The sequence below is a fragment of the Ischnura elegans genome (genome assembly GCF_921293095.1).
Source record: "Ischnura elegans chromosome 13 unlocalized genomic scaffold, ioIscEleg1.1 SUPER_13_unloc_4, whole genome shotgun sequence".
In the NCBI taxonomy this organism is placed as follows: domain Eukaryota; kingdom Metazoa; phylum Arthropoda; class Insecta; order Odonata; family Coenagrionidae; genus Ischnura; species Ischnura elegans.
In genome coordinates, this window is record NW_025791660.1 from 2,058,541 (window position 1) to 2,084,207 (window position 25,667).

A 25,667-nucleotide genomic window follows, 5' to 3' on the forward strand; every position below is an offset into this window, starting at 1 on the left:
GCCAGCGCCCTGCGCGCCAATAGTAGATCATTTCTTGCTCGTCGTTCGGGGTGACACCATCGAGAGAGCCGTCCTCTTCTGAGGATTTATTGCATTCTTATCGCTGGGCCTTATATTCTTCATCTTCCACCGCAATCAGAGCTTGTAGGAGTGCGCATCCCAACCTGAGTGAGTTTAAGTTGTCATTTGTATGTTGCGGTTTTGATCAGAGGTCATAGAACTAAGATTTTGGCGCCACTACTCCTGCTCCAGGAAATTTAGAATGGTTATGCTCTGCCCGGGTACTTGCTCCAAATGAATTTTTGCTCGCAATGAGAGAAGTTGCTTTGTATTTGCTAATTTATCACTTTCTTTTGATTTATGTTGTATCGTATTATGACTTCGTTTGCATTTACAGCGTACTTGCTTTCACCGTTCAATTCTACCGTGTGTAAAGCCCTGTTTACACGGTACATTAACACGTACGGGTTAATGTCTAAATGTATGAACGCCCAAAATGCACCGTGTAACCACCCAACTTGTGCGAATGCATGCACAGAAAATAGAACCTGTTCTAATTTGGTTCATGCATTCGTACATGTTCCGTTCCGGTCCACAAAAATCATTCACGCAAACGTACATTAACTCGTACGGGTTAATGTATCGTGTAAACAGGCCTTAAGAATACGTACTTTGCAAGGGCCTGAGTTGTGTGCTTCTCGTTTAAGCCAGATGGATCAGGTACGTCGTGTGATACTTACTCATAATTTCTTCGACTAGATCACTCCTTTTGTAGTTTCCTAATCACTGTAAATGCGCCACAATTATTTCATTAACTATTTGATTGGTCATGATTCATGTGATATTTAGTTGTACAAGGGCAAAGGCCGGAGGTATGTGTTTATGAATTTCAAAAGTGAAAGGCTCGAAATGAATAACGCATGTCTCTCTATTAGTTCCTTTTCGGTGTCGATTTATGTTGGTGCTAGCAATTCGCCGGCATTTTTGTAATTCCTTCATGATTCGGTTTAATTTCTATGTAGTGTTATACCATTTAAGGAAAAAATCCATGTCTATACATGTAGTTGCATTTGTTTGTCAACACGGCGTCACCTTATTTTGTCAATCGAGCTCGTTTCTACTCTTCGGCGAGAGCTATGATTCCGATGTTTTTCGTCGAGTACAAATTAGAATAGCTACGAAATTTTAATCTGTTTTTTTTTGTATGTAGCTGCCGGTTAGTAGTCAAATCGTTACTTCGAGGCATGTGAAATAAGTAATGGGACAAAGAACTCCTTGTAGATTTATCGTTTGTGTAACCCATGTAAGGAGTGTTTTTGTTATTGGCTTGTGCCTGAACTAAAAGGCTTTTAGGAGTCGTGAACAAACTTATTCTTGCCATTTATTAGATATTTTGTTTTGGCTTATTATTCTTCTTCCGGAGGGCTACAGTTATCGACCTTCAATGACGAATGTAATCGTATTTGGTGGGGTAATTTGATGTGGTAAGGATCTGTCTACTGTGGATCCAACGTATTCAGTTGACGTTTCGTCGGCAGTTGGAAGGTTTGTAATATTTCTGAGCTGCGAGCATCAGTAACTTCGTACTTATGAATGCTATAATAGGTAATATTTGACAGCTGTTCAACTGCATGGTTTCCAACAAATGAATTGCGGTTATTTTATGTTTGTATTTGGGAAGGGAGTGCTTTTATGATTGTTACAATTTTCCTCTGTACATTTTATCTCTTGGTGAACCATGTTTCGTCCGTTATTTATAATCTTTTGGTTTTCACAACCTAGGCGTAATTGACGCTGGAAGTCTGGATTTTTATATTTTACGATTGTCTTACGTTTGTTACACTTATGCCGTTGGTGCTAATTAGTCGTAAAATCATTTCAGCCTGTTTTTGCCAACTATTTCAATCGATTTTCGCCAGTATTAAGACAGTATTCTAGTTTTAATGTTCCGCCTGCTACAATGATTTATTAATGGGGTAAATGTTTTCGTGTCATGATGAAATTTTAGGAATTGATGAGTAGGCAATCGTGTGTATCATCAATCTGCTATTATTTCATGTTGGCAATTTTGTCTCTGTGATAATATGGAAACGCTACAAATTTTGTCTCCGATATTGGGCGGTAATTAACTGAAGTTTCTGCTTAGATTCTAAAAATGGCATTATGTTTTTCCAGCGGTGTAAATATAACAAATTTTTTAGCATAGCTGCACACAAGTTAAATTCGTTACATTATGATCCCAACCTTATTGATTTTGAATTAGTACCTAAACAATAGTTTGCCTAGATGAAATTGTAGTTAATGGTTTATTTCAACGTTACCATTTGTCCTACCTTAGGACGGGTGCATATTACTCAGACGTATCTGCAATTAATATGAGGAATGGTACTGCCTTTGTGAATGTTTTTTGATACACCATTTTATTAATATACGGTGACCTTCTTTCCTTTTCAAGATTCTCCTGTGGTGGCTGAGCTGTGGATATCTAGCCATACCAACTGCTTTAACTTAACTCCCCTGAACCGAACCATCACAATCTCCAAGTGGGTACACTTATCAATTTCTTATGACTTTGTTTTTTGTATCTCACAGTGTTATCTTGTCAGTGTATAGAACAGGTTGATTTTTTAGCCTTAATTTCTATGTAGAAGTAGAACATCTTACCTACTTTGTGCCCTTAACGTGTAATGGGGGAAATGTTACCATATGTTGATGTTGCCTTGTGAATGTTTTAGTGTGTCAATAGCTTCTTTTTTCTCTCTCTTGGTGAAGTTACCTGATTTATTATTGCGAATAAATGCAGCCTAAATCTAATTTTATTATACACATGTAAAAAGCATGTTATTGCTGTCACTTATCAGAGTGGGAGGTTGGAAGTTAGTAATTTGTTGCAATTGTGTTCTCTCGTATTATGAGGCTTTTGACAGGCAGTTGAGGATCTCATTAGAAATTTCTCTCATCTGTATATCAGCCATTCAGCAGTGTGAGGCAAAACTCGAATCCACCTGTAAGAAGTTTGATGTAGATAATTTGTCACAACCAAACCAGTTACAATTAAATTCATTCGTTGGATGTGATGGTTGTTAAAGTTTTGACAGTGGTTGAGGATAAAGGATTTACATTAGTTGTTAATTAGTTTGTAAGTAATTGAATAGATAGGTATCCTTTACCTCACTTTTATATGATGGTTTGAATTCAGGCTTGGAGTTCAAATGCAAAGTTGTTTGCTAACATTTTGATTTATTTCTTATATTGCCACAATGGCTATGGTAGAAAAAGGTTACAATAAATGAATATGTGGAGGCATGAAGGATTGCTACAATTTCTTTTATAGTAGTGACATGAAAAATATGAAAATAATTCAATTGTTCGTACCTGCAAAAGAAACCCGGGGCAAGAATTATATACTTAGTTAAATCAGGTTTCATTTATGTTAGTGATCATTGTAGTGATATATCACAATTTCCATCAATTAGATGTTATTGAATTAGTAGAGATATCACTCATTCCTTAAGTTTTTGGTTAGTTATGATGAAATAAAAAAATTTCAGTATTGTTTAAGCCAAAGTTATCAGCCATTCCATACTATACATGGGTTCACATTAAAATTCCATTACTTATGCACTATTAGTGCTGTACAATTCGGTTCCTTAAACAATTTAATGTGTGTGCTGTGCTGCAATTTTCACTATTGAGATGTGACATTTAATATATTGGAATACTTGTTAGATTTTCAGGGGCTTGTGGTTTATTTGTGTGCAAGGAAGCGTGTTCAGAGTCTAATTATGTCATTAAGTCTTATATGTGAGTTAAAAATCTGTTGTTAAAAGTATAAAAAAATATTTTCTTAGTTTTTTTAAAAAATACTAATGTGAGTATTTAACTGTTTTGTAGTGGAATTAATGTGATCTTCTGCATGCACACACAACTGTTTGTTTCGTACAATAGGATAGCCCATGACGTTTGATCCATGGCAATTTATTATCAGCCGTTCCTGTGTGTTAGTGGTTATATAAAAAGCATTTTTTTGGGAAATGATTCCTTTTATGTCTACTTTGATCTTCGTCTTGAGCTGAGATTTATATTTTATATATACCATGGGCATCACTTTTGCCCGTAATGTATCATCCTGTGGTTTGTAGAACTTCAGCATAGTTAATGTTGGAAGGTAATAATAGTATTTAATGGTCCTACTTACAGTGTTTCTCTGAATATAGTCCCCCCCTAGTTTTGAGGCTTGAGTTTCAGGAAAAAATGAAAAAAAAAGGGTTTGAATATAGTCCCCTCTTTACTTTTACCATGGGTATTTTTGGAAAAGAAGAGGAGACTATATTCAGACAAATATGGTATATTACTTTGCCGTTGTGCTATTTAGTCATGTCTTCATTTCAGTTTGTTTTTCATTGAGGATTTTAATGATTTTGGCTAGTTTAATGTCAGTACTTTGGTTTACATGTAACATGTGCTGTGATAACTTCTTGATGGGTTGAAAGTTTTTGTATTATAATGAAGTATTGGAAGTCACGAGTAGGTTGTCATATGTACCATAAATCAGCTATCATTTTCTGTTGGCATATTTGGCTCTTCTGTGATGACATGAAAATGTTTTAAATATATTAGCCAATATTGGTCTGTGGTTTGCTGTAAGTGTTCTGTGTAGATTCAAAATAAGGTATTATCTGTTGCCTGTGGTGTTACCCATTTTGGATTAGGGTGGAATCGCTGAAATGAAATTTTTTTTGGTCATAATCCTAACGTTATTCCTTAGAATTATTACTGCAATGACTACTTGTCTGCCCTGATGACATTGCTATCTAGATTTCATCTTAATTTTCCAATTTATCTTGCCATAGGATGACAACATATTACACAGTTGAAGCTGTATGTACTGTTTTTGTATGGTGAGGAAAGGTACTGCCAACGTGTTTTTTTGTGATACTCTGTTGTATGAATATACGGTTGCTTTCTTTCCTTTTCAGGATTCTGTCCTGGTGATTGAGCTGTGACGATCTAGCCATCCCTTTCTACTTTAACTTAGCTTCCCTGGACTGAACCTCCACAATCTCTAAGTGAGTATCATTATCAATTTATTATGAGTATGGTTTTTGTGTTATAAGGTATGGAACTGTTTATTAGCACTCATTATTTGTCTTGGTTTTTATTTGTTAAAGAAGAATAATGTTGACTCCTTAATTTTTTAGTGTGGATGGCTTCTATTCTAACTCTCTCTTGGCCAAATTCATTGCATTAATAATGGGAGAAAAATTCATCCAAAGTCTAGATTATTTAAATGCCACCATCACATTGTGGCTTTGACTAACTGCAGTGGCAAGATGGAAGTCCAATGTAAGGTTGCGATATTGTTTATAAGAGAAATGGTGCTTATGACTGCAAGTTGATTAGCTGGGTGGAAAATTTCTCCCATCTATATAATGTTCATTCAGAAGTTTGATGGCCTAATGGAAGTTCTTGTGACAAGTGTGATGTGGATTTTTTGTGTCCTCCAATATAGATAGTTTTGAATTCATGTGGGAGGTGAAAGTAATAGAAATGAGTTCTACATTTGAAAGTGGTTTAGTATAAATAGTTGACTTGATTATTTTACCTCCGCAATTACAATCTCCATGTGAGTATCATTATCAATTTATTATGAATATGGTTTTTGTGATGCAGTGTATGGCACTGGTTAATTGCACTTATTGTTTTGCCTTGAGTTTTATTTGAAGATTAAGTCTTAGCTTCGTGTTTGCTTTAATTTTTGGCAATCGAAATGCTAGAGTGTATTGAGGTGGCCTGATGAATGTTTCGGTTTGAGAATAATTTCTGTTCTTTCTCTTTGCCAAGTTCATTGAATTAATAATGGAAAAAATCCACCGTGCGTTGTTTAAATGTCATAATTAGGTATATTATAGCATTTTTTGCCATATAGAGTGGTTTGAAGTCTATTGCGTAGTTGCAATTTGTTCACAATGATGATGGGGCTTGTGACAGGCAGTTAAGTAGCTTAGTAACTGACAGGGATACTCTTTGTAAGTGAAGTCAATAAAGAAGATGAAAACTTTTATTTGAAAGGAATACTGTTGAAGGGTTAGTTCAAGGGGTTTGTCCATATATGCCCTGGTTTGAGAGAAAAAAGCATGAAAAATATGGTTACGTTGAATTAAAAGAAAAAATTTGCCTTTAAGGTCGATTTGGCCTAGTGGTGGCATTTCGCGTTTTTGCTTTGAAAGGCCGGGGTTTGAGATGGTAATATTTTTCTAGTCTGCCACTTTATCTTTTTTTTTGTATTATATTCCATCTTCAGATATGTTGATTACAGATGTTTTGCATTTTTATGAATTAAATGAACATTCATGTCACTTGTTAACCCTATCTTCGAATTACTCACCCCGTCACCAAGATTTATCCAAGTGGGAGTGATAACGTTGTGTAGCTCGCATCAAAGTATAGGGAACTCATTTCCAAACCAAATATTTAGAACATACATTGTGTTAGAAAATTTCTCGGGTTCCTCCTGAGGGAAGATTTTTACCCATCTACCTATATGATCAAGGTTGAGCATTCCAAGTTTTAATCATTGCTATTGCTGTTTTTACATTTATTTCTGTCCAGTGGTCTATTTAACTTGGGAATTGTTTGGAAATGCCCTTTTAACTTTATTTATGTTGCTTAATAACTTTTCCCCATGTATTTTGTTTCCAAGAACCTATTGAAGCAGATTGGATAGACCAGAGATATTGAGTTCGATGTTAAAAGGCTAAGATTTTGTGCGTAATAGGATTTTGGAAAGGAAGAAAGGAATGTTGTTCTCAACACTTAAATAGTTGAAGAGCTAGATGAATAGATTGAAGCTCTTTTAACTTGTAATAGCTTGGACAGGAGGTTGAAGTTCTGTCTTTATGCTTTGTTGGAATTTTTAGTTTCCAAATAGCCATTTTCGGCTACCCTGCCAACCATTATTCCCTATTCCGACCAATAGGTGAAGTATGCTTTCCTCCCTCAAACTTAATCTTCTCTCTTTGTGAGAGTCCTTCTTTCCTCATATTTATGTGCCTAGAGCTTTCAAACAAGCTGTAAACGTTAGGGAACGAATTGAAGATACATGTGAACTTTCAATTACCTGTACTTTGCTACTTGTCCAACTCAAAATGGTTCATAGCCCGCACTGGTTGACGTCTATGTTCATTTGATGGTCCTGTATTTAGTTTTGCTTGTCAGCTAGTCCCTTTTCTTTTTCCATGGCCTCCACAGACTCCCACTTTCTCCACTTTCTTTGCTTTTTCCTGCAGCAATATTATTTGGTTTTCTCTTCCTATCTTCAGACCTTATGCCCACGTGTAGTTGTTGTTGCATGAAAGGTCATTAATTGGAGTACATACCTCCATAATATAATGCACCATAGTATAAAATTAAACAATACTGAAAAAGGCTCTGCCTTCTTCAATTTTTCATTATTCATTTATTATTTAGCCTCTTCAATTCATTCAAAGCATTTGAATGAGAATTGTCATGAAAAACGAAAAGCACAAATTGAAAAGCAACATGGTCATTATATAAAACTGCCACCTGAGCACTAGCATTTGTGTTTCTTAAAGTCTTTAGGGAAACCTATTTTCCTCACACGAGGAAATCTCTTTTCTCTCGAAAGAGGAAGATTTCTGGATTTGTGCAATAAACAGCCTTACTTGTGTGTAATAATATGCATCGCACGGTTGGCACACGGATGTGCACTTCGGTATTATGATTTTTTTGCTGCTTATCGGTTCTCCTTCCTCATCGATAAATAGTTCATCATAAATGGAAAGTTTTGTTTGTCCCCCAGGAATCAATATGCAATAAAAATGTATTGTTGTAAACGTATGGCTTGAGAACATATTTTATACAACTTGAAATGCAACCTTTTCGTAAGTTTTCAAGATTTAGAATGCACAAAAAACGTTTTACAATGCACTCTCCAGTTTCTTAACACACTCATGGACTAAAATCACCTCCAGGTTCTGGCATGGACAATAAAAACTTAAGGAAGCAGTTTTTCTGAGGCTGCAATGGCATATTGCGCTGTGTATGAGTGTGTTACTTAGGTCACTCTCCGAAGAGCCTCCTGAACAATTTTCTCATTTCTGGTGTGTGTTCCCTTATATCCTCCTCTACAAACACCCGGTCTGATCAATTTTTATTATGAAATCCCTGTTATATTTAGAGACCCGGCTTTTTGTTTGCTGCTGAAAGGTCATTACTGATTGCAATATTTCTTCAGCTGACACTTGCTTGCTCACTGACATGTATATTTTATTTTAAATTGCACGATTAGGTATCTCCTCTTGAAATATGCAGCCCATGAAGTACTGGCAGGGAATTCAAATCCTGGAGATGTGTGCTGAAATTACGCTGAAATAGCCTATTCTTGTAAAGTCCAGGTCATCACTCCTGTTCCTGGCTTCCGCAAAGTGATATTATACCCCTCTGTCATTCATTCCAAGCTTGTAGAGTTTTGTGCCTCCTGATTTTATATCTCTCTCTCCCATATGGAGCCTGGGAAACTCTTGGAAGACAGTATGTTTAAAATCATTTGCTTTGGAAATGAGTTGCTGTCACTTTGATGACAGCATCACAGTTTCATCACTCCAGCTTGGGTGAATCAATGGGAAGAAAAATTCGAAGCAAGGGTTAGCCAGTGGCATAAATGTTGATGTAGTTAAATAAATGTAAAACATCCGAAATCAAGAAATCTGAAGAAGATGGAACAAATTTAAAAGAATGTAGAAAATGGAAGACTGGAAGAAATTTACTCGGGGGCTTGAACCCTTGTCTTTCAAAACAAAAATGCGTTACGTGACCACTAGGCCAAAACAACTGTGTAACAATAGGCAAAAGTTTTTAATTGAATTCCATGTGAGTGTATTTTTAAATTATTAAATGTTTTTCTCTCTCAAACCCAGGCATATGTGGACAAAACCCAACAGTATTCCTACCAAGGTATCTACTTTCAAATGAAAGATATTTCATCTTTTTTCTTGACATCACTTACGCAAAGTCTCCTTGTTAGTGTGCATTGTTGTTGTAAGAGTTATAACTGTCACAAGTTGAGAGAGTAGATCATTGGTGGTGTGGTTAATAAGGAGGGGTTAATGATTATTCACTATTTAAATGAAGACATTTTTAGTTATATTAAGATATATGATATGTGAGGGACAATCTGAGAACCACGTTTGCAAACAGTAATCAGTGAGAGGAAGAACACATTAAGAACAGACACATTTTAGATATAAGGACTATGTATTTCTGTAAATGTGTGTAAAAATAAATAGCAGTACAAGTTGCATGAGAAATGTCAATTTGAAGAGGATATTTTTCTTATTAGAGTGTGTAATAAGTGGTCGAAAGTAAATGTTGAGATTTCATGTTCGAATTTGGCATTAACCCCTTAGTGCCCAAAGGATTTTTTAACAATAATTTTAATTTTTTAGCCTCAATTACTTTATATGAACTCATTGAAACAAAAAAATGATTTTTTAAATTTTATGCATTTTTCAATCTAGAAATATTTACATGAAACTCCAGTTGTTTTTGGTCACTTGAGTGAACTACGTTCAGGGTTTTCATCAGTGAGAAAGATACTTTTTTAAATGTTGTATGTTAGTCATTTTATTTTTTTTTATATCTTCAATTTGGATGCGTCATAGATTAAATGAGTTACATTTTTTTTCAAGAGTTTTTACCGGGTGTGTCCACCATGACACTTTTTCTATCTTACCTATATAGTTTTAGTAAGTAACATCGGCATCCAGATCCCGAGCATCACTTTGGCGGTCTCCTTGTTAGTGTAGGTAGCGGAGAGTATCATCAAATCTATTCCTTCTCATTGTGTCTCTGACAATAGTGACATATCAGTCATCATCTGTTCCTAAAGAGGCATTTTCTGGGTAAAAAATATTTTTCAGAGAATAGCAATATGCCAAGAAATGCATATATTTCTTCCCTTACAACGCTGATTCCATAATTTTCTCTCAATTTTGCATGCATATTTAGGTATTTGTTCTACTGTGTGAAACACGAAATCCTCAAAAGAAAACCCTCAAGAAACCAAAGGGGGACTTATTGATTGAGGATCTACTTGGAGTTAGCATAAACTCAGGTAATTTAAAATTTAACTCAGTAAAATCGTGCAACCATTTTTTGGTTGAATCTCTTAACTTGTATTCATTGGCCATCCTCTTGCATCCTTTGGCTGTCCACGGTTGCTTTGACTGTGATTCTTCAGGCTGCGTTTCCCTCGAATGAATCTGTCCCTCTGCATCCAAAACACGTCGTGGTAGATGCGTTGGTTCCCCAATCACTTCAGCATCTGATTCATCACTATCTTCATCCATAATAGCCTCAGTACCTTCCTCCGCTCCAGTTATAATTATTGTTTTTGACCTGTGTTTGTCACCCTCTTCCTCTAGTGTATATATATAGTATATGGAAAGTCATCATGAAAAATCATATGATATAAATAATGTGTTAAACGAACTTACATTTTAAAATAATGCCTCAATGGACAAATAGTCTCAGCAAAAACAGCCCTCACTGCAAATCACACGGCACCTACAAATGCTAATAGCAAAAAAGTTCATAAACGTCATAGACGTTAAAAGCGTGGAATTTATCAGTATCACATAAAATCATTTAGTAATAATAAATACCTTTTTTCAGCTTGTTGAATGCGTGGGAAGAACTTAAACTGGTATTCAATCTTTCAAGGCAAAGGAGGCAAAGGGAACTGCAAAAATTAGTACTACTGCGTGTCCACAGGCAACTCAAAAGTTTGATGATCAGTAAAAAATTATTTTCTAGCCAAATTTTTATAAAATATTTTACTCAAAGGGAATTACACATTTACTCGCCATTTTGCAGTATTCAAATCTAATATGCATTTTGCGGAGCAGATTGTATATACTCCCGAGCAGCACAGGGTCAGAAGCACAATTGGCGGTGACGGACCATAAAAGGGTCGGTGTAGCAATGCACCGTAACTCTCTTTGTCCGGTTGCTTTCTTAAAATAACCTAGTTAAAAGAAAAAAAAACAACCCTTAAAAAATTCACTCTCCAGCATATTTGTGAGCTTCCAGGAGGGTAGGAGAATTTTTTTCCTTGATGCAACTTAAGTAGCTCGTTGGCTTTAATAGGTTAATAAAGGCTTCTATTTTATGGAAGTATTTACAGCAGACCTTCAAGGAGATCTATGGTAATGCTTAAAGTATTGAATGATGTGGCAAACAGGCATTACTATCACTCATAGGTGGTGAGTAATGATGTTTCCTTGCCATAATAGTCCTTTTGGAAGAATTAATGTAAGTCATGAAATGTGTTGAAGCATTGGAATAGCATTAGGTAAGCTGCAAAGAATGATGAGAATGGGACTTGCACACTTCCAGCATGGAAAGCAGAGAAATCTGATCTCAAGCATTGATAACCCCATTATAGTGTGAGTCCACAATCAACTTCTTGCATTACAAGTGTTTCTAGAGCAAATATTGCTTCTGATTTTCAATAATTTACTCTGGCTATGAATGTTTAAGCATTGTGGAATTGCAAAGTTAGTGAACAGAAGAGGAGAAAACTTTATATTCATAAGTCTACTTTAATGACATTTAAGTTATAGTTTAAACTTATTTACTCAGAGAAAAAAACGAATTCATCACTTCGAAGTACAAATCACCTTTAAATAACCCTCACCGCATCTTCCGTGGGGGTTACTGGGAGGCAACCCAATATTCGGTATAGAATTCATTTCCTTCATCTTCATCTCGTGATCCTACATCTCAATAATCTCTCAAAGGTGTAGGTGATCATTTGAGACACATCGTTTAACAATCCTAAGAAAAGGAGTAAGAAAACGATATTTATCCTTCGTATCCATTATATCCAGTTGAGAGTATTGAAATTATTTTTGCTCAAACAATGACTGGCAGTATCGAAAATGGGTAATCCCTTAACTTTCATTTTTTATGACACAAAAGATTAGGTAAGCCTACTCTCGGTGTGCATGAAGGCCTCTTCCTATTTAAATGCCATAACTGTATGCATTTTGAGTTGTTCATTATTGTGTGATTGCCTTGCTTTAAATAAGCATGTCAGTCAAGTGCATGATTATATCTAATGCGATTGACCAACAGACTTGGAACGTAAAGTATGGTAAGGATGGCTAGTGAATATTTCTTGTTTTATATCCATAAACAGTTCTTAACGGTGTATGAGGTACTCATTGAAAATAATACTGTCATTCCTAATTAGCTATTCCAAAACCCTGCTTCAAGTGAAATTTCTAGTTTTATTTTCATGGAGATATAGTCATATTGCAACATTAATGCATACAAAATAGCTTGTGGGCGATCTAGATCTCCTTGATCAGAGTCCATCATTAGTCAATTCTTATGAGGGCATAAGTGTGCTCAGGTTAGATTTCCGTGCATTAGTTTTTGTTTGGACATGAGATTGTATGTTATGACATTATAACTCAATACTGATGTAAAAATATATATATCAGATACTCATGGATACAGATTGACACTTACTTGTGGGGTATGCTGGTTAGTGCGTGGCATGTATCCCAGGAGCAATACAACTGTGCACTCCAATGCCACCAAGTGACAGACTGATTAACTAGCGGCCCACCAAGGCACCCATTATGAACCTAACAGTCTTCATCACCTGAACCCATATCTCAATCTCGCAAACAATCTGAAGAAAAATTGATATATATCTTTCCTATCCTTGAAAGTCAGGTGAGAGAATTGCAATTATTTTTGCCCAAGCAATGACTGGCCGTGTCGTAAATTGGCAATTCCTTAACTTACAATTTTTACAAGGCAATAATGATTAGATAAGTTGGCTCTCTGTGGGTACAAAGGCTCCTTCCTGAGGCACAGGATGAGCGGACGTCGTGCGACAAATGTTCCATGTGACAAATTGTGATCTGCCATATTTTTCTTCAAATCCTGTTATCTGAGAAGTATTTTTCAATAATTTTGGATTGAGATTTCTGTAAGTTTAAAAAAGCGTTGAATAAAGAGGTTTGCTTTACATGAGTATGATACTGTTCGCATCTAAGTAAGAGAATATTTTATTTTACATTTCAGGATTGCCTTTTCTGTATCGGGAATAGGGAATCCAGGGAAGGAGCAAATACCTATTCAAACCAGATTTCCCAACCTATTGAGTAAGTATTTGCGAATACATTACATATATGCTTTTCTATAACTCATTCATTTTTGCGTGTTTGACTTTTTTTAAATAAGCATACCTTCCAAGCAGAAGATATTATCTACTTCAATCGACAATTAGATTTTGAACATAATGTGGGGTAAGATTGGAGAGCAAATATTTCTTTTGTTATGTCCAGTAAAAGATTTTCGACAGGATATACCCTGTACTTATTCCACAGCTGCAAAGCTCCATTCCGAAAATCTAATTCAAATGAAATCCGCCAATTTCAATTCCACGAGGTGTAGTCCTATCACTAACAAGGGATATCACCGAAGTGATGTTTGGGATCTGGATGCGGCTGTTATTAACTGAAACTATATAGGTAAGGTAGAAAAAGTGTCACGGCTTTCTTCCACATAGGCCCGGGTTCGAGAGGTATTCGCATGTAAAGATTTTGCGCAGCATGACGTCCCTTGAGTAATTACTACCTCTCAACTACGGCCATGGTGGTGCGGTCTAGGGTGCTACTCCTCTAACCTGTGTTAGGTGTCCGGGGTGTGAGTCACAGGGTCGTCAATATTTTTTTCTCTTTTCTTATTTTTGAAATCATTGTTTCATGTTATCCTCATTTGTTTTATTTAGTTGCTTTTTGGTTTTTCATATTTTTATATCAATTTATAAATTTTAAGTGAAACTCCAAATTGTGCCTTACAACGCAAATTAGAGGACCTATGTAACGTATTATAAGCTAATTTTCGGGGAATTTGATCATCCTTGCCCCAGCCATTGCTCCCACATCCTCTTCGTATATTTCTTATCTCAAGTTTTCTTCTCAACAAATAAACACCATTGACTATCCTTACATTCAATCACTGATCCTAGCCAGTTCCTCCTCCCACCCTTCCAGTACAGTACAGACCCTGCTTTCCAGCAGCGTACTCAAGCCTTTCACGATGACTTATTTGGTTAGCTTTCGCAACAGTTTTAACACAGTTTGGCCTCATCGCCTCCTTCAGGGATTGTCGAGGGTCAGCTGTGAAGGGAGTGTTGTTGGGACGTATGTCTTTGAATGACGCTAGAAGGCAGGTCATAATGGAGGCATGGTGAGTGGAAGGATACTATGTCGAGAAAATAAAATGAAATGTAATATAAATCCACAATTTTTCAATCTTTTGTTTCCTTTTATGAAGGAAGGTAATTGTGTTTTTATATTTTGGGGGTCCAGACCCCCCCAAAATCATACGATTTCCCCCTTTCGCTACTCCACTGGTCAGCAGTTTATCCTAAAATTTTCCTATTTTCCTTTCCAAACCTATGCGTAACAGTTAAGGTCCTATGCATGTAAAGATGTTTAAAAAAAACAACTTGAAAGCCTGTTAAAATGATTTTTAATTTATGAAAATATTAAAAGCATTCCTTTGATTGTATGTACCCATGATACACTTGAATAATTACTTTGTTTAATGGCAGGAATTTGAAGATGCATTTGGATCCGAAAATATCCGAGCTGAAAGATATGGCTCCGAAAAAAAAGAATCCGATCTGGATCCGCAAAAAATCCTAGATCCGTCCATCCCTATATAAAACTTGAATCGAACCTATTTATTTTATTTACCTTATTTTCCTTCAAATTTTACTTTGTGGCATGAGACAATGTCTCTAAATATGTTCCTATAATGGTGTCTACGACTGGACACCCCTTTTAATAATTATGTTGCCTCCTGTGTGCAAATGATGCTTCCAGGGGCATTTGAGTGTATTTTAGGGGAGAAAAGAAAATCTGCATGGAAAGGTAGTGCTTGCTTTATTTTCATTTAAATCACAGTTAAATTAATATCCTACCTGTGAGTGCCAGTGTCTTGTTATTATTGGGATTATGAACAACGTACGACAATTAATGTACCAAAATATTCTCTTTATTATTAATATGATATTTTATGATTGATACACAAACCAAAACAAATGCAATGATAACCGTACTTAAAATCTTGTCTATTTTCAAAGAATCAGGGGCACCACGTGAACCGGTACCCCTTCCCAATATCTGCATCTGTTCTGTATTGTCTGAGCATTGTGCAACTAATAAATTTTACTCTTCAATTGATGACAGAATAGTTCTTATTTTTAGGGAAAAATATTTAATGTCTACCGAGTTAAAGGTAGAAAAGTAGTGCTCCAATGTAATAAATGTAATATGAGGCCGCCTCTAATATCTGTGTAGACTTTTTTACTGAAGAAACTGAATGAGATCATGTACTATAGGGGAAAAAAGTATCCCAACAAAGTTTGTGCCGCCACCATCGCTTCACAGGAGAATGGGTTCCCTTTCTAACAGTACATAATCCTTGGAAAGAGACTAGGGAAATTCAAATACGGTCTTTTTTCAGCCACCACTGTCGTGACAGTGAATTTTCCTGCCTCGAACCGAGGCTCGAACGTATTTCGTACTCCTCTCTACAATGATGGCGCATTCGATATCCCTAGGAAAAGTGCCTTACTTTTACCCGCTATCTCACTCTAACCCTCATTTCCTTTCCTTCTTCGCTCCTACTCCGGCACTCGTAATAAAATTCACTGAAAGCCCATCTCCACTTCCTCTTTTTCTCGTCTCTGAAAATTTACGGGATAAATGTTCGCTAGACGTAATCTGCAAGGCAGCAATGGCACGGAGCGATTTTGAGCATCAGAAATTACTCTAAATACAGTGTTCTACAAAACCTTTTCTATGCTAGAGATGTTGTTGGATGATCCTTGAGGTGCTTTTCGTCCTGTTTTTAAATCTCGGCTCGGTTATTTTCTATCACGTCTACTTTCTTTAAGACAACCGAACTAAATAAGGGTTCAAGAATATTTAAGCAAATAAATCGTGATTTTAAAAATGTGAAAAATAGGTACTTTTGTAGGATTTTATTATATATTTAGCATCTGGTAAGATCCTATTCAGTGTCAATCAGTAATCTGATAACATGTTGCTGAAATTTCCTTGGTTCTATTTTTTCAAATGTAAAATATCTTGTTCGAAACCCTCTCTTTGTTCATCTCTAAAAGCACTTAGGTTTGGTGGAAAAAGGCAGGGTTTGAGTCGAGAAAATAGATTTTAAAATTCATATTGCAGTCCATATTATGGTACGATTTAATTATATTAACATAGCCACCAGATCATGATAATTTTCTGCCATGATATTTCCTAAAAAATGTCCCGATACATTTTTAAATGCATTCCACGCACTTTTCTCCATTGATCTCACTTGCTATTGAAATTCTGTATCCTTCAATTCCTAATCTGTGGCCCAATACATATTCCTTATTTGATCTCACTTAATTGAACGACTTTTTGTTTCAAGTAAGTAAAACCAGCACCAATTTTGTCCATGGCTTCAACAAAATTAAAAAAAGTCCATATTTAATAGGAGGACGAAAAAGAATATTTTTTTGGATCAACCAAAGGCTGAAAAAGGTCATTTTAAGATCTAGGGACGACTTCTTAACGTTCCGGACAAATTGTTTTCAAGCAACAATTTTTTCTGTCCCTGATATCCCATTCGGAGATGAAGCAAAAACATTATATATAGCCATTATCGTATAGCCAAGCTGTAATCCTAGTAACATTGCAATTACTTTAATTGGCCACTAATTTTCCACGTATATTTTTGGTAGAGATTCTTTCTACAAGTAACTGCATATTCTCGTAAGATTCTTTTATTTCAGTTTCATGAGTTGACAGTATTGATGGGAGGTCAATGCCATTACGTAAGAGATTAGCCTTTAAAATAAGCTAGGAGGAATAAATGAGCAAACGCTAATCATCTGTGTTCAATTCAAAATGAAGAGTATCCATAACAGAGAGAACATCATTGCAAAAAGCCAATGTTTTGGTGAAGAAACTAAATCAAATTCGTCATGGCGAGAGCGGGATATCAAAAGTTTCGAACTTGGATCCAACAATTTTCAACCCTTAAATCCTGATCCTAATATTTTACCATGCTTTCAGGATAAAATTTGAATCGTGAAGTAGATCATTTAAATCCTCTTTCGTCATAAAATGAGGTACAGCAGATTTACTCGAACCAAAATTTGGGTCCTTCGAGTTTCCGAATCCTTCATTATCATGTTCTTGATTACTTTCTGAAAATTTTCTAGGATTAACATACTCCATTGGTTTCGGCACTTGTAAATTATCGGAGTGAGGGAACGGTAGTATCGCTGATTCAAAGTTGTCAGGATTTTTTACAGTGTGTTTTGACTTCGTTGTAATTCCTTTCATTTTTTCAACAAAAATAACAGTCTGAACAATGATCTGCCAAATTACGGGGACGGCAAATTCCTTATGACATTTTCCATTCGACCAACCAGTAAGAAGCTCTACATTGGTGCCGCACAACACATGGGGATCCCATTCTTTATCTTAGCCACCCAACAGGCCGTCAAAATAAAGTTTATAGCCCTGTCTGAAAAAGGGAGTAATTTTCCACCTTTGAGCCTTAAAAGTAATTTCACCGTATACGTAATAAAAGTCATTAGGATGGTTCACGCACTATCTATGCCTAAATTCTGATTAAAGCTAAGCCACTTCTCAGCGATTACGTTGTAACAAGCTGTAATTTCTTGCGAGCAACAAAAGTCTATCTTCTATTATCTTCAGAGAAATCAAACATCTTCTCGCTCCTACAGATGGTCACATGCTGATGTGAAGTTGTAGGTGAGGCAGCATTGCTTTGAACAAAACGATTAGATAGTACAATTTTAAACATAGTTTGACAGAATAGGAACGCATGACATCGTAGGACAACATGTTTTGGCTGGAAAGTTTTATTTACACTTTCTCACACACACTCACTTTCTCACGATACATAAATGTATTAAACTACTACGTTGGTAAAAGCAAAAACATATATTAAGCTGTTCTAAAGAAGCTAAATGTGATAGAAAGAATCTAAGCACAGATTCGGAATCAGCGCAAAAAATACGCCTAAGATAATTATCACTTTAAAATGAGAGCGTTTAAGATTTTTGATTAGGCTACACTGCCTTGCAATGTTTCCCTGAGGAACGAATTTGCGCTATATCGAAATTGCGTTAATCGAAATTGCGCTAATCGAAATTGCGCTATACGAGACATGGGTGTATCTTATTTTCCTTCATGTTTTATTTTATGGCATGAGATGATGTGTCTAAGTATGTTCTTATAATTGTTTCCACTACTACATGTCCCTCTTCATATTTCTTTGTCCTTCTGTATGTAAAGGATGCTTCAAGAGGCATTTGAGTTTGTTTTGGGGGAGATAGTAGAATTTGCACGGAGAGAAAGTGCTTGCTTTATTATCATATAAATCATAGTTAAATTAATATATTACCTGTGAATGCCAGTTTCTTATTATAATTGGGATTATGAACAACATACGATAATTATTGTACCAAAATATTATCTTTATCGTTAATATGATATTTTATGACTGATACTCAAACCAACACAAACGCAATGATAACCGTATTAAAAAACTGGTATAAGAATGTGAACCTGTACCCCTCCCCAATATCTACATCTGTACTCTAGTTGTCTGAGCGTTGTTCATCCAATAAATTTTACTCTTTAATTGATGACAGAATACTTTATTCTTATTCTCAAGTAAAAATATTCATCGAGCGCTGAGTGAAAGATAGAAAAGTTGTTCTCCAATATAATATGAGGCCGCCTCTAATATCTGTAGGGACTTATTTTTTACTGAAGAAACTGGACGAGATCGAGTATGTGAGTAGGGCCAATATCGTGAAGAATTTAAATCATAATTTATGCTTGAAAAAGCAGATAACTTAAATTTCCAACGGTGTTATACATAGCTTTGATTTTGGTTTCAATTCATGTACACTAAGACTCTGGCAATGAGAAATTTCGAAGATACATTAATAGGATATCAGAGGGAGATAACAAGTTGACGGGAAGAGCATGAATGGAATATAAGCATGGGCGGTGTGGGGTGATAGTGGCCCTTGGATGGGGTTCAAGATCATCGTTGCGGCGCCCTGCCTTGGAATATTTAGGATATCCCTTGCTAAGAAATGGATTTTATAGGGTTCTGCTTTTCAATAACTGGATATAAGTTTATAAAAAAATAACGATTTCATAAGATAAAGTTCTGTGAAAGGTGGGAATATCACAGATCATAAAATTCAATAGTGTAGTAGGGCTGTTTTTCTTCAACTTCCGATATGAACAGAAGACAAAGTGATTGATTAGGAATTATTCCATTGCTAAACATTGAGCACACTTGTGGTGTTCTTTAGACATGATTGTCTCGGTGATTGAGGAATTTGTCGTGCCTGTAGATGTGATTTGCTACACCTTCTGCATAGGATGTTTCCCCTAATGACTTCCATTAATTTTGGCTTTGTCCTGAAGCTCATCACCCTTTTGAAAATGCCTCCATCCTAGCCACATCTTCACTTCAGCGTAAAGATGGAATGATTGATGGATGGAGATAAGAGGATCACCAATTGTGCATGTCAGATGGAATCTTTTAAAATGAGCTATTGTCCATTTTCAACATATTTCAAGGTTACGCAGTCGATTCGGTGGTCCCATGATTAAGTTAAGTAACATAATATAAGCGATGGTGTGTATGGGGAAGGCAATTGAGAGCTATGGTAGTTAACATTTCTTAGAGGAGATAAGGAAGTGAGGAGGAAAACCTGGCGTAAGAATGCTTTCAATATAATAATTCTCCAAAGGGAATAAGATTGCGCTTCATTTGACGAAATAAATATTACTCTTGAATTGCCCTTCAGAAAGTAACAAAGCAAATATGTATAATTTTTTTATGTATTTCCATTCATGGCATCTGCTATTAAGTTGTTACTCAGGAACATTTTTTCTATTTGAATACAAGAGGGCAGCACATTTCTACAGCATTTCAATGCGTATGATGCATTTCGGCTCACAGAGTTATCATCCGGTACAAGAATTGTACATTAAATACTGTGGAAAAGACTTACCATCTGTAATTTAAACATTTCGATTTTCCACCATGTTGCACCTGCATCTGTTGATTTGCATCTATTGTTCTTATTTCTTTTTTCTGTTTTTTTCAGCGGCCTATTTTCCCATCTTATCATGTCACATAATAGATTTTCGAGCATAATATCTCTATTTTCATCCTAATCTCACTTCCCTCATTATTATAGGTTCCGTAAGAAACGATCGGTACTCCTGCTTGGTAGAAAACTGTCCCGACATGTTCAGCGTAGATATGTCTGTTTTGGTCTCCAACGGAATTTTTATTTCCTCATAAAACGGTGGTTGTAAGTGATTGAATTTCAAAAATGCCATTCCAGAGCATTTTACTTTTTAATTAATGTTGCATAGTAAGCGAGATATTTTTTCTCAAGTCACGCTTGTGCTTTAGTTGTTATGTTCCCCATGTGCTATTGACATCTTTTAAGGTAATAATTTCATATTATTTCTTTTTCTTTGCAGTCAACATTTCATCCTTTCGTAGCATCACTGAGATCGTGTTACTCCTCGCTGACCAACGCCATCACGCCTGGTTCCCATTGGAATCTTCTTGTATTCTGAATCCAACACTCTTAAATAATTATTTCATTATTTCGAAAGAATGGCAAGGAACATTTCTGCTAGCTGCGCTGAGCAATTTGTTGAGGAGAGGCTTTTAAATGGATTGTTTACTGGTCCATTGCTTCAGCATAAAGAGCTGTTGAACATGTTGGAAGATGTCGATGTTAGGTACATACGTCAAAAAACACTCTTGCATGTCGGTGTGGGACTTGGAAAAACTGACTGGGTGCAGGAGTTATTGGCGAGAGGGGCCAACACAGACATTACAGATGACAGTCAACAGAATGCATTGTCTTCGGCTGAGGAGATGGTGCGGCAGTTCCCTGATGACGTAGAACGCTCAAAAGTGCTGAATTTGGTGAGGTTGGTTCACAGTAGAGACCAAGTTATTTTGCGTCGTCTGGAAGCATCATCGAGTAGGTGCACTGACAATGTAACACCCGTGGCTAGCCCAGAATGTGATATTGCATCTCTCAAGTCCTCTGTGGACTCATTGAGGCGAGAGATGAAATCTATTGTGCGACAGCTGAGCTCATCGTTGGAGGAACTGAAAGCGCAAGTGTGTGGACGCGATGCACTGTTGCGTTGTCTGGAAGAATCCGTGACGTCAACAGCGGAGGATGTGACGTGTATCAAGTGTGGTCTTATTGGGGAGGCATCTTTAAGTCAACCTACATCCGATCCGGTCGTAGCAAGGCAGGAGTGTGTGGATGCCATGATGCAAAAGACTAGGATAGTGTATGGAACTGGAGTTGATAAAATGCGTAGATTGTATGAGAGACTGTATGATGGAGATGAATTTACTGCTTGCATAATTAAATATTTGTGTGGGGATGATCGGGTGAAGGTGATAGTGGACATGAAATCTTGGAACATTGGAAGGATGAAGGAGAAGGTTGTGGATTTGGATGGGACTCAGTGGAATGGGAGTAATAGTCATACATTTTGTGATTTTGAGAGTGAGACTGTATATTTGGGTGCAGAGGATTGTTCTGGTGTTCTGGAGAAATTCGTATGTGCTAGGTTAGCTTGGGCCCTCTCGCAATTATCCCTGAAATTAGTTTTTGGTAATGAGGGGAGGCCGTATAGCAAGGGAGATGTGGAACAAGAGCGTGAGTGGAAGAGGGCTATAGAGGAGTTGGAGGAGAGGAGGAAGAGGGGAGGGAGTTTACATGGATGGATCCAACGTGCAGTGATTGGGGAGACACTGAAGGCAAAGGTATGTTGGCTTGCGGCAGCTGTCCCTCCAATCATCACTTATTATGGATCCACAGAAGGAAGAGCTATTCTGCAGAAGAATTTCCCCCTCCTCTTCTCTCTCTATTCTAACAATGTGATGGGAACACTTCTAGCCAGTGCAAAGGTGGGTCCTGTGTCTATTTCTTACGGTTTTTTCTTCACGTCATGGTCTTCATTAAAACATTGAAATCATTATTTGAAGCTGTTTTAACCAATCAATCGGTAATTTATAAATGTAAATGTAAACAAACTTTTCAATTAATGAGAGCTTTGTTCGTAAGTTAATTTTCCATGATTTCCCAAAAGTGGGCAACTCAATGGTTTTGCAAGTAGAGGTGAAATGAAACTTCAGGTACATTGGTTGGCATGTAGAGGTGAAATGAAATTTCTAGTACGTTAAAGTTCATCCTCTCATGTGTTCTATGAGTCGTTTGATTTAATGAGTGTCGGGTTTTGTAGTATTAGAATATTTAAATGCAATTCATTTTAGGCAAACATTCTACTTCTCAATATTCCAAGATGAAGATTTCTTGTAATAAGGTAACTTGTTTTTAAGATCTTATATGTCATAAGTTTAAGAAAGTGGCTTCAAAACTAACAAACTCTAATCTAATGGATAAATATCGAAATTAAAGATAAAATAATATAAGGAAATTGAAGAGTCCATAAATTCAAATCTATGATATATGAATCTAGTGATTTTTATGTGAATTCCAAACAATAGTGAAAGTCTTCCAATATTTTTCACTTATAAAATGAATGATTCTTGTAGAACATGGGTTTGTTCGAGGATGTTTAATAATTGTTGCTTATGGAGACTGCCATTGCATTCTTGTAAATGGAAGTAATATTTTATCTCACTATGAATATTGACCTAATTTTGACATTGCATTTTGTTAGTGATTGCACTACTTTTCATTCCATTAATTTATATTTTCTGTTTCAGAGATAAATTTGGCCTGGTATACATAGGAGATTGTGATGGAGCCAGTCCTGAAGATGAAATTTTCTTCATATTCATTTATTTACTTTAAGCCTCTCAGTTTTTATTGGGTTATTTGAATAACTTGTGTATTTAGTGCAATCGTAAAACCTATTTTATGATTATACTCAGACATTTATGTTGATTTCTTGCTTGCTACATGGCACTTTTTCGTTCGGTAGGTAATCACATTTTGAGATGCATATTGTTTTAATCTTCTGGGCACACAATTTAGTCCGTCTTTTCCTAGTCATGTCGTTGGGATATTTGTATTTTTGATAATATATCATATTGCATCGCATTTGCGCTATTAGTAAATGGAAGGAATGGACCATTTTAGCTTACCAATGTAATGCTACAATTTATCTGAAAGCCATTGTGCACATAAATCTATTTGGAACATATACAGCTCTTTCCAGATTTATAATCATATTTTGCCGGATGTACTCATGTTTGTTTAGCCCATTGATAAACATCAGTTTGTTTTGGTTCATTGCTCTGACCTTGTTTGGCCTAATTCACTTGTGAGACATTTCCCTGTAGTTTGCAATTATAATGATGTAGGCATAACATTGTGTAGTAGGCAAAACACTATATTTGTCAAAGACTATTAATTTCAAAGATATGCTATACAATTTAAATGTGATGTAGAATATCAATTTACAATCTTGTCATATTTGACATACAATAGTTTAGATGGGATTTTTTTCAGTTTTTACAAGTTGTAAGGCATTTATGAAATGTCGTAATTAAGTAATTAGGTTCTGAAATTCATTCTCCTACATGTTTGTGACCTTAGTCCATTTATATTCTTGCTGGTCTTTTTCAAACATTCACTGACGTTAGAGAAGATCATTGCAATCATTCATGCACGTATATATTTCCAACATTCACATATCCTTTGTATAGTATTCAGTTGACTGGAAATGTGCATTTGCTTATTTATAAGCAAACAGTAAATGTCTCGAAATCCTCAGGATTGCTGCTTGGTTTTCAAGGATTTAAGTGAATATAATGGTTGAACATGTTACCAGTTATCTTCATAAGAAACATATCTATTCCTATTTCATGGCTTTGTGATACCTCCTTTCTTTGAGTTTCATCGTATGTCTAGTTTTTTTTTCTTAAATGGCTCTTCATTTGTCCAATCTCCATTTGGTAAATGAGTTTGGGTTTTTTTTTATTACTTTTCATGTTTCACAATTTTACTTTTTCTATTTTTTGCATTAGTATTTGTTGCTCATTCGTGTCTGTAATTATATAATTTGGTGTTATTTTATTGTCTCTCTGCTACCTGGTGGCAACAGAAATGTGGTTGTTATGATGTGTAGTTGTTTCCAAAAGAAAATCCATTTACAATTATTGATTTTTTCTAAGGTATTTCTGAATTGATAATTTTACCTGTGCTACACCACTCTAGTTGGTAAGGTAAGATTAACCATCCAGATTTTGTAAATATGATCCATTAGATATGAATATAATATATTTATGTCGTTAACTAATCTGCAGTAGTGTCATTATATGTGGATTTAAAAAAAAATTTTATAATCATATCTGATGGTAAATAATTTACATGTAAATTGCTTTATGATTATTACTTGTAATTGATAATCTAGGATAATGAATGCATATCTATGAGAAAAACAATGCATTTCTGAATAATTCTCTTTTTAATTTTTCTCAGTTGGCTTATCTCTGAAGAGGAATCGCAAGATATCCTCACTTGAGGTATTGCTTGTTCTAATTTATTTTGCATTATTTTTCATCACATTTATTTTTCTTTTTTAAAATGTCATGATACCATGAGGAAGTAATGTATTTATTTTTTAAATAATCAAATGGATTATCATGTAGTTGTAAATGTATGCATATTGTTTCTATAATTAAATTACTTATGTGGTATCACACTATATTCTGTATGATGACATTCAAGGCACATTTGTAGAAATAGCATTTCATTGAATGTGATATGATTAAACCGGTTTTTTTTATTTTTGCTGCAAACTGTTATGGACCTTTATCCAATATTGCATTTCATGCTCCACACAGATCAAATAAATTTTGTAATGCTCAAAGTTTCAGTGATTTGTTTTGGTTTGAAATGAGTATATCCCGTAAGGTGTATCAGATTCAATAATGACAAATTTTGTAAGAAGGTGCAGAAGGACTTCCTGATGTTCACCTCGTATTTGCCATGCTTTTTAGTGCTGTGCTCCATAACCCACCTTATCCTTAAATTTTTTAATCTAATCGCCTATCAAAGGTATTATTATACTCTTCAATTTTGTTATGCATATGATATGAATCCATTTTAAGAGTAAAAGTAATAATTACCCAGCTCAACCCGCAGTTATTGTAACTACATTGCATTTACTACCAATCATGAGTTTATAAACTAGGACCTCCTTTCCCAACGAATTTTAATGTGGTATTTTGAATTTGCATTATCATTTATGTACAGACCTTTTATCTATTTACTACACTCCCCAATAACTCGAGGCAGTGGAATAGTATTTTTGTCTGCTGAAACGTTTCCCTTTTGCCCAATGTAAGCACAGAACGTGTATTGCTGTCTACAGTGACATTCGAGTTATCATTCCATCAAACAATACTGACCTACAGCTTCATCAAATGCTAGTTTTCACGTTTCCCTCGGTTTTATACCGATTTTTTCACTAAATTATATC

General features: G+C 35.7%; 1 protein-coding gene across 4 annotated transcripts; it reads left to right on the plus strand.

Moving 5' to 3' along the window:
• Window positions 1-24,273, plus strand: LOC124173022. 4 transcript variants are annotated; one of them, XM_046552546.1, is made up of 7 exons: window positions 2-168; window positions 2,456-2,543; window positions 4,980-5,069; window positions 10,030-10,135; window positions 13,123-13,202; window positions 20,661-22,122; window positions 22,945-24,273. In XM_046552546.1, the coding sequence occupies exons 6-7, from the start codon at window positions 20,800-20,802 to the stop codon at window positions 22,948-22,950; spliced, it is 1,329 nt and encodes a 442-aa protein (XP_046408502.1). In that variant the 5' UTR covers window positions 2-168; window positions 2,456-2,543; window positions 4,980-5,069; window positions 10,030-10,135; window positions 13,123-13,202; window positions 20,661-20,799; the 3' UTR covers window positions 22,951-24,273. The 4 variants fall into 4 exon arrangements, with proteins under 4 accessions (XP_046408499.1, XP_046408502.1, XP_046408501.1 ...); XM_046552543.1 differs by lacking the exon at window positions 22,945-24,273 and having other exon boundaries at window positions 1-168; window positions 20,661-22,917; XM_046552545.1 differs by lacking the exons at window positions 2-168; window positions 22,945-24,273 and adding an exon at window positions 659-720 and having other exon boundaries at window positions 20,661-22,917.
• The last annotated feature ends 1,394 nt before the right edge of the window (window positions 24,274-25,667 follow it).